The 9,880-nt window shown below is 43.1% G+C and overlaps 1 protein-coding gene across 1 annotated transcript; it reads left to right on the forward strand.

The window, feature by feature from the left end:
- The first annotated feature begins 275 nt into the window (after window positions 1-275).
- Window positions 276-5,313, forward strand: LOC119188304 (uncharacterized). Its single transcript, XM_075890247.1, has 3 exons — window positions 276-438; window positions 1,079-1,150; window positions 4,548-5,313. The coding sequence occupies exons 2-3, from the start codon at window positions 1,096-1,098 to the stop codon at window positions 5,207-5,209; spliced, it is 717 nt and encodes a 238-aa protein (XP_075746362.1). The 5' UTR covers window positions 276-438; window positions 1,079-1,095; the 3' UTR covers window positions 5,210-5,313.
- Window positions 5,314-9,880: the final 4,567 nt, after the last annotated feature.

Consider the following 9,880-nt stretch of genomic DNA (forward strand, 5'->3'; position numbering starts at 1 on the left):
AGTATGTCTGTTATATTGCAACATCATCCTAAATCATTCCACATCTTTCTCACACTGCAAAGGGTATTCGATTTCGCTTATCCCTTACGAAGCTTGGTGAAAGGCTCATGTTTCATTGTCAAGGTACCATGCTACACCTTGTAGGGGCAACACCGATAGTATAGAACAGAGCTTGCTTAGCTACATGCAACAGTGATGCATTGGCTGCTACAGGCATGGTGCTTCATGAATGACGGGCTGGCTTGTTGCCATTCGGGCTAATGGAGTACCTCTGCTGTTCGGAGAAGCTGAAGGATGTAGTTGAATGAAGTCGGTGGTTCTTGTTTTATATTTGGTTTTAGTTTTTCGCGCAGCATGCGGTTCCTTCCAGACCTGTATAAAAGAACCGAGATTCGACCAACTACCACACAATTCACTCTGGATTCTTCTGCTCTCAAGGTAAGTCACTTACAAAGTGTTCAACGTTTTCCCAATCGTTCACGCACTACAGACGGTTACGAAATCTTTTTCCCTTTCAAGGTTCTTTTCGGCCTTAGATCATTTTCATTATTGTTGTTCAATATCGTGATACGGTACGTCAAATTTTTTTACTGAACTAAGTTTGCCGTCGAATGCCTTCGCACGCCGTGCTGCTACAAAGTAAACTAAGGCCGTTTAGGCATCCGAAAGACAATATAGTTAAGTGTCAAGACCTACTTCTAAACTCCGCCTGGTTGCCACTGGCATGGGTTCTTTACCGAAAGCATAATCATAGGTGGACGGGTGCCTTTACACTTCTCTTCAGTAATCATGAAAGAGTCGATGCTTCATGAACCTCTGAATGCAGAGTAGATTTTTAGTAATGAGGCCAATTACCACATGCCGGCTTCACGACAGACCAGTAAGTCATGGGATGTAGCTTCAAAACTTGAAATGGCACAAATTTAAGTGGTATTGCTTCTCAAATATGCAATCGCGAATCAGCCCTCTTGCTTCAAAAGGTGTGAGCCGCACACCGATGAGTCGTAAACTGCTGCGAACAAGCTCGCACATCTTGGGCGATGAATACGCGTAACATTCTTACACATTTTTCTGGCAGGCTCTACAGAAGAAGAAATGAGGCCTCACCTGCTGTTCACTGCACTAGCCGCCTTCGCGCTCCTGAACTCAGGTCAGTTACAATTTCTGAACTAGTAAGTGTGGCTTGCACTACACACAAACGATTTAGACAAATAAGATGAAATGTGAAGAAACTAAGCAATTTCATGCCGTACAGATGTTGAGAGGTGCAGTTTCAAGGGCAAGAAAGATAAAAACTTTCGGACACTGTTGCGCTCATCTGGTAGAGAGAATGCTTGTTTAGAAATTATGGCAATATAAATAAGCAGACATAAACAGCAGAATATTCTTATACCTGTAACTGAGAAGACGCCTAAAGCTGAATGAACATGTCTGATAGATATCAGACAAGAAAACTGTTATAAAATCATAAGACAAATGCGTTATTATACTACTGTTCTTACTGATTCGGAATTTCAAGTGTGTTTGCAAGCATGCACTTTATTTATTCTTAAAGCGTTCCTTTCATTGTCCCTTCAAACTAGTTGAAGAAGCAGAGTGCATTCACACTTACTGTCCCTTCTCTCTGTCCTATTTTCTCCTTTTTCTCCTGGCTGCAACGGTGAAGGGGTCCTCTGTGATAGACAGTTCTTGTGCACACCGAACAACGCTGTTCATTTTCCTACAAAAAACGCCTAAATAATTAAACTTATAACTGAATCGGTCGCAATGTTACCAGTCGATAATGGTCCTTTGGCCAAGAAGCGACTGGTCTGGCAACTTTGCTCGCTTCTCAATTTGTCAACAGTGAAAACTGCAGTTGCACACCTGGGGGCCTAATAGGTGCACCCAATTAATACGTCAGCTCTTTTACTGCAAAATATCTTATGAGATCACAATACGGGTCACGCTCATGCCATATATAGCGGTCCTCTGGCGTCGCCCGTGTCTGGAACCACTGTCACACGAAATAAGAAAAAAGTGAGTAAGTATAAGCACCGAGGACGCAATGGGCATCGAACCCGCGTCCCCTGCCTACCAGTCCAGCATTCCACCTTTGAGTGACGCAGGTTCTTTTTTCCTCTAATGCATGGATACAATGCAATCTATTATTGTCACATAACCAAACTCCCTTACAAATTGAACTTATGCAGGCTTGATGTCGGGAAAGGAATCGTGTTAATATCAGTGATAAAGCGTTATAGAACAGCAAAGGAACAACCAGGTGTCAGATGATGCGAATTGCGCAGCGAGTGGTCGTCGAATGCTCCAACTCTTTGTAAAAGCTTGATTTTGTTCACCTACTAACTGTGGCGCATACCCATTGTGGGGCTTGTGGGGATTACAAAAGCACACAAAAATTGCACAACGTTCTTTGCAATCGTGCAGCAAGTACCGCGCTTTTCCGAAGAATGACGAAAGAGTGGCACAGTGAATGCCTGCATACTACACAATGAATAATGATGTGGTGGGTACTCTGCAAGTGTGCTTCTAGCACTTGCCCAAAGCGTGCTAAAAGAAAGGCTCCGAAAGGGCCGCTCTCTTAGGTTTCGCTGCTACAGGGTTGCATGTTGCGTGCAGGCCTGGCGGTATCTTTACAAGGTCACGGTACTGTGGACAGATGTGAATTCAGTGGGACAATATGTAGATCACAAGCCTGCGAGCATTGGTCACCTTGAATTGCTTTCTTACGATTAGCGCTCACTGGCTCACGGCGCATAATATTCGCTGGCATACATGAGCCATTAAGCTTTGGCAAATTTAGTAATGAAAGGGTCGTATATCATGTGAAAGAATATCCAACAAATACTTGTGCATTCAAAATTGAACGGAGTTATTGCATACGTCATAAAACCAATTCAGGCAAGCCTTATAAAGTTCAGGTGACGATGGAAGCTTGAAGAGGTGAAATTTGCTTGGACAAGCTATGTAGGCGCAGTGAGTGCTTCGGCAAACGGTCTCATAACACAGTTGTAGCCTTTAAGAATACTGGACCGCTTGTGGAAACGTTGACTACAGTGACCAGCCGCGTTCAAGAATTTTTCGTCGTTTCATAGGGATCAATTTACAGTGATATGACAATCAATAAAGCGTGCTGTCTCCGTGAAGTGCCGTGGACCAAAGGGCACGTACCTGATAGCGCCTAAAATATGTTGACAATCATCTAGGTTTACCAGTCAAAACGGCTCACCATGCACGTTACGTCATGCTTGCTTTGACGCACTCTACAATTACGCGGCTGAATACGCGTCGGTGACTATTGCGTGCAAATATATACCTGCATTGGCACTTTAATTATGATGGGTTTGTTTTCCCACTTTTAAAGCAAGCAAGCTGGGCGAAAAATGTTTTCGGTACGTTGTAGATCACTTTGTAAAACGATTCATTACACAGCGTCTAAATTTCTAGCTCTTGAGCATAAGTGCTTTTCTCCTCTTTGGGAGTGCCCGAGAAATATGAAAGAGTTTTAAGTGAAATGCCCGCTATCACGTGGTAATCGCAGTGCTCCCTGAGGCTCAGCGCGCGAACGACCGTAGCGTTAGGCCATTCGTGCGGCCGTTCAAAGGGACGCTAAAGTGTGACAATGAGTTTGTTTATTTTCATAAAGTGTGGCCTGAGAACTCTCACGCTGTTAGTTTCTCTTTGACGAATTAAATAATAGCGAAGAACATTTTCGCCCTGAAAGCTCCTTGCAACGTGTCGCGATTTTCAGATGAATTTTTTTGTGCAATTGTGGAACAATGGCTCCACAAAATTTCTTAAATCTTCGTTTGTAAACCTTTGGCACTATCCGAGGACAACTTTATTTCTTGCCGAATAAAAGAAGCAGAAAACCAAATACGTGCCGTGAAAATCTCTGACGCCATGGCAATTGGTCAGGAATTTTTTATCTGCTGCGGCGTCGTCACATATTAGCATTGGCGAACGTTATCGCCTGACATGCATAGTGATATCAGCGTTCAGAAATAGTAAGTTATAATTACCAAAAAAACTTGATTTTCTTCTCAATGTCCTTTAAATGTGACAGGACAGCGACAATGTTGGTTGTTTTCAGAATAAGAACGTCTTCATTGCGCTGCACACATAATGATGACCACTGTGTCTGCTCAACGCATTCATGAGACGCCATGAGAAAGTATGTTGTTGATACGCTTATGCAGAACGTTAGAAGTTCGTTAATTAATCCAAGCTATTTCATCACAGAATGGGAACAATATTCTTAATTTCTGCATGCTATATCATGTGGGTTGGTGGGCTACCATTCACCAGTGGTCAACAAGTCAAACTTTCTCATATTTCACCATATATTGTGCTGTCTTAACGCACTTAAAACAGCACGTAAAACAGCAGACGTTACGTTACAACTGGTTAAAGCATTCTTGCAGATGCTACGACTAATTATTAGAAGCAATCCTATATCTTACTGCGCAGCGTGCTATATCTTTTCTGACTGCCTAAACGTATACGCCTATGACGAAGTTTTTTCTTCTTCTTCTCGTACCTCTTAGGCTATGCCGTGCCACATGAAGGTTCGTCATCTGAAGACTCAAACGCAATTGCTGAACAAGATGACCACAAACACGATGATGGAGGCTTCCCAAAGGAACAATCCCAAACTGAAACAGAAAAAAACAAAAGCGATCCTGAAACAAGCACATCGTCCCCGAAAGATAGCAGTAAGAGCCACCAAGATGAAGCGCGTGAAGAAAACCGAGGTTCCAGCAAGAGTACAACAGGAGCAGACAGTGGTAGCCAACATGAAGAGCTAGAACAAAAAGATGACTCCGAAGAGACGACTACAGAATGTGGTTCAACTTCTGAAGGAGACAACGGCAGCCAAGATGAAGAGGGTGACAAAAACCAAGACCCCAGTGAGACTACAAAACCTGTTTCAACTGAAACTGAAGCAGACAGTGAAAACAAAGATGAACAGCTAGACGAGAATGAGAACTCCGAAGAGACGACTACAGAATGTAACTCAACCTCAACTGAAGAAGACAAAGACAGTCAAGCTGAACAGCGTGAAGAGAAGGAAGGCTCCGACAGTACAACAGAATCTGGCTCAGTGTCAACTGTTTTTGGCAACTCTGAAGACGACAAAGAATCATCGCCTTTGAAAAAGCTAAGCGACATATTCATTAAACCAATCAAAAACCTAGCCGGGAAATAAATTCCAGGAGATATAGGCAACTTGAGTGGTGTCTTTGTATATTGTAAACAGCAATTTGTAGCAGATTTCCCGTATTTTGGAAACAATAAAGCCCTATTTGTTAATTTTATGAAATTTTATGTGTTGAAAATTGTTCGAAATGCTGTAGAAAATAACACAAAAAGCATAGGCACGATATTGCATGATCTCCTTCTGGTATCAGCTTTTTGACATTTAATAGGAGTCACTTCTTGTCGGCTCTTCTACGGTATTTTTTGCCATTTTACGTGCAGCAATCAGTGCGGAAGAGCTTGTAAAGCTACCAGATCACCACAGAACATTGTTGAAGCCATTGAACTTATGACTGAAATAAAAGAGATAACAAATTTTGTCTCAATAATAAAATTGCTTGCAATCAAACTTCAGTTCAGCGGGAAAAAAAGCAAGAACTTCGAAACATGCGAGATTGCTGCCTCAATTATTTTCTCTGTGAGTGCAAGAGCATGCTACTTATTTTTATTTTATTTTTCTCTTTGGAAGAGGTGATTACGTTCCGTTCTGGACATCGATTTGAGTATCACCACTTGGCATATACAACAATCTTATTTGATAGCAGCGCATCATATTGCACTAATGCGTAAAAGTTTGTGATACATAGAGACACGCATTGCAATTGTCTTGCTGCAGCGTTATTAGTAATTCATTTAAATTGAATACAGCCAACTGAACTCTACATTTAAATTGAATACAACTGATTCAACTTCAATGTTTAACAGAAACCAGGCAGTTCACGGTTGGACAGATACTAGACATACGTTGACGCAATGACAAAAAGAAGTTTTAAAGAAAGCTTTGAAATTCATCTAAGCGGGTTTAGTTGAAGCCACACCTTGGATGAAAAGTGTGAGAGAAGTTTACGTGTATCCACTGTTTGCAACAGCAGGGCCAAAGCAACCACATAGAGCGTGGACATGCAAAAACAAATTCAATTATCAGACTAAAACTAACAAGCGCTGCATGCATACTGAATTGTCCTCGGGTACGGACACGGAAATTTAAAAAAAAGCCATATGTTGTTACTAATAAACCATACACGCACTCTCTTTTATTTTCACAAATGCAATGAAACTGCTTTTAAACTATGCAGATACTTCCTGGTAATCAACTATCCATGCTTAGCTACACGCTTGTAGTTTAGACCATCATAGTGACTACTATAGTAAACTAGAATATGGCCTAGCCTTCAAGTTGAAGCTACCTATCTTGCGTTTCTGTATGACGTCCGGGGCCATGGAACGTCTGCTTGAGAGTTTAAAATAAGTGTTGCGTTGCAGATCTAGCAACATCGTGAGCATGCGTAACATTTGTTCGTGTTTTTAAAAAGCTGTCTGCACGCAAACAATAAATACCCCTACCTCCCGAAGAAAGTCGTGAGGAAATGTCAATGCATTTCTTGCGCCGAGAGAGGGCACCATCGCTGTCAGACAATTGCCTTCACCGACTCCTGTCATCGCCTTGAGAGGGGCCCAGCCAGCGAACGGTCGATAGTGAGGAGCGAGCGGACGGGAGAGTGGGGCGCCAGCGTTTTCGGCTCTGTACTGGCATTTCACAGCGGCATCTCGAGCACACATTGGCAGATGTTCTTGAGAGGCGCACAGCCAGCGAATGATCGAGAATGAGGTGCAAGTGGGCGGGAAAGTGGGACGCAAGGAGAGAGAGAGAGCGAATTGCGAGAGAAGGAGTGGCGAAACACGGCACCTACACTCTCTCACACCACATGCTCTGGTTGCTAGCAGCAAGGATAAGCGCGCGCACCCGCAGTGGTTGCATTGGAAGAGAGAGTGAGAGCGGAGAGATAACACCTGCCGGCACACGGCTGCCGCCGCCGATGCCTGATGTAGCCCGACTAAGAAATGCATTCGCATGTAAAATAATCTTCCTAAATTTCATCCCAAATTATCTTCTTAAACTCATGAGTGACCAGATTAACTAACCTATTGTATATGCCGCGTAGTCTAAGGAACCGTCGCATTAAGAGACGTGGCGACAGCTACTATACTTACTATCACAGCATCAACACTCGTTAACGCTGGATAAAATTCAATAGCGTTCACTTAATGATGGCGAATCTTTACTTGTGTATGGTAATGTTGACTATTTGCAGTTGTGATGTCATTCTCGCTTCCTTGCAATCAGAATGACAAGATTCGGTTGTCTACAATTCGTTGTCTGCCAGGCGCTGTTAATTATTTTTTTAAGCTAGGTTATAACGTGCTAGCCGGTGCCACAGCCACAGGCTGTCTTTAGGGTTCCAGGTATTCTTTCGGGTAAAAAGAAGGTGCTACGAGCGTTCGTGCTAGCCTCATTATTGTCGATGTTTCGTACGTTTCACCTCGGTGTTGAACGCACATTAATTGGTTGAACGTGATTTTAGGACGAAAATATTAGTCACGTCGTCAATTGCGGAAATTGAACATCTATTTTGGCGGTGTCCCATGAGTGATACAATTCCGCATGTGAGGCTGTCATACATCGCCGAAATTGGTGAAATCATCACGAAGTTGCTATAGCGTCAACCTAACGTTATATAACGTAACGTCTCCTGATAACGTTACCACTACACGCGGTCGATGGTAGGTCGATCAAGGTGGCAATACGAAACCGCGTGAGTTTCAGAAAGCCTGCCAATCCAGCATTCCCAGAAGCAGCGTGCAACAATACTAAGGGAAAAAGTTTTTGGAAGGAGGCAGCGGAGGATCAATGCATAGACTGAAAATGAAAAGAAGATGTGTTTCATTTTTAATGAATCTTATGTAAAGACACGAAGAATACTGCCAGTTTTTCTAAATTGTACAATTATCTAACGCCTAATTATCTAACGGCCTAATTCTTTCATTAAGCCAGCTTGATGGATGAGCAGTATACTGTCAAGTAACTTCGCCAGCACGCCAACAGAAGGTGGCTGTTTTCATGCAAAAATCTTCACTCGTATTGTTTGCTGTGGTTGTCCAGAAAAAAACACACGTTTTTTGAGGGCCGCATGAGTGTACTAAAAAAAGGCTTTGTCTTTCAGCTGTGTTCATCTTGCGCTGTTTGATTGTCTGGGTGTTTTAGCGCATATTTGTTGGGTATGCTTGAAAACAAACTATTTTTTCACCATTGTAAGTATTTCCATCGTCAATAATAAATCTCTGTTGTAAGTTATCGCGTTTTCCGCGTCTCTTAGTGGAACCTCCTGTTTTTGTTCCGTGGTTCAAGCACTGCATAAGCTACGTTACTGGCCAGCCCGAACAGTCAGTCAGCCGGAGTGCAGTTTCGGGAACTCATAGTTTGTAAGCCAGCCGATACTATGAAAGAGACTGGTGCCATGTGTTTCAGTGAGCATGATCTATATACGAAATATTCTTATCTTTACGTTTCGAGAACTATCCAACGTAACAATAATTAGATCTAGGTCAACTCAGTAGCAGAGACAAAGCGAGTGACCTTCAGCACAAGGATGACATTGAGTGGTTAGTGAGGGATTGACCAGGGGACCTTAAATATCATGTTAATAATGGTGTTTCGATGGCTTTCGTGCACTATTGCTGTCAGAAGCTAGCATCGGTAACCTAATGGTTACTAGCAGCTCTTTCCTGAAATTTGCGAAACAGTTATGGCACTGTAAGGCTTCCTGATCAGATATACCTTGACACAAATCCTTCGCGCGATGAAGACAACTCAGGATGCCTCAACATGGCATCGGGCATTTTTCTTTACTTCCTCAGAAATGTGTGACTACCTTCCTGAAATCCTCTGATATGGGCGAAACGTCCAGTGTTCTGAAAGAAAAAGACCAATGCAGTCTCGCATCACTTATAAAAAGCGGGATTGATAGTCCTTGTGACCAGTTCTACAGCTGGCACTGTGTGCTGCGGAAGGAAAACAATGAATGTGATAGCAGGAAAGTGGAAAGTTAACTTTCTAGAATAAGATCTGGCGTAGCTCTACGAAATGCTGTAGCGTAAGAAAGTACGTGCAGCCCTGCAAGTGGGAAAGTTTTTGTGTTGTCTATCGATTCAACTAAATGTGTTGAGGGCTTTGTAGGTACAAACTACGTCCATTACGGCAGGCCACCATTTCCTGTAGGCTTGTAGAAGCTAGAGTTTTTTTTTCTTTTTTGCAAGAAAAGGGGGTGAATGGCGCACCTGCAGAAGGCTTTGGCTATTTGAGTAAAAACGCATATTTAATTACTTTAATTGGTTTCACTAAATGCACCTTCCATAGAAATATCCCCCTTCCTCCGGCTACGAACATGTAGGCATTTCTTTTAGAAGTTCCCGGCATCAAGTCAAGCGAAAGCCAAGTAATGACGCCCTTCACTGAATTCCGCACTCGCGATCCAGTGTCTACACATACGGGGTGGCGAGTGAATGGTTCTGCAGCGCTACCAGTCGGTTTTTTTACTCTGAGACGCTGCCTGCATCAGCCTTTTGGGGCAATAAAGGGGGAGGGGAGTGACCGTTGGCCCGAGACGTGAGCATGTGGCACGAGATGCGAGACACGAGAATGCGCAGTGGAGGTGTGCATGGTGCCGCTGACACCGGATGCGTGACCTCGATCGACTACAAAATGCTCCACATTTAAAACATGCTCTAGCTGCTTCTTTGAGGAATGAACCAAGCTGGACAGTGTTACATATAGCTGTCGTGT

Source organism: Rhipicephalus microplus, chromosome 3, assembly GCF_043290135.1.
Source record: "Rhipicephalus microplus isolate Deutch F79 chromosome 3, USDA_Rmic, whole genome shotgun sequence".
NCBI lineage: Eukaryota > Metazoa > Arthropoda > Arachnida > Ixodida > Ixodidae > Rhipicephalus > Rhipicephalus microplus.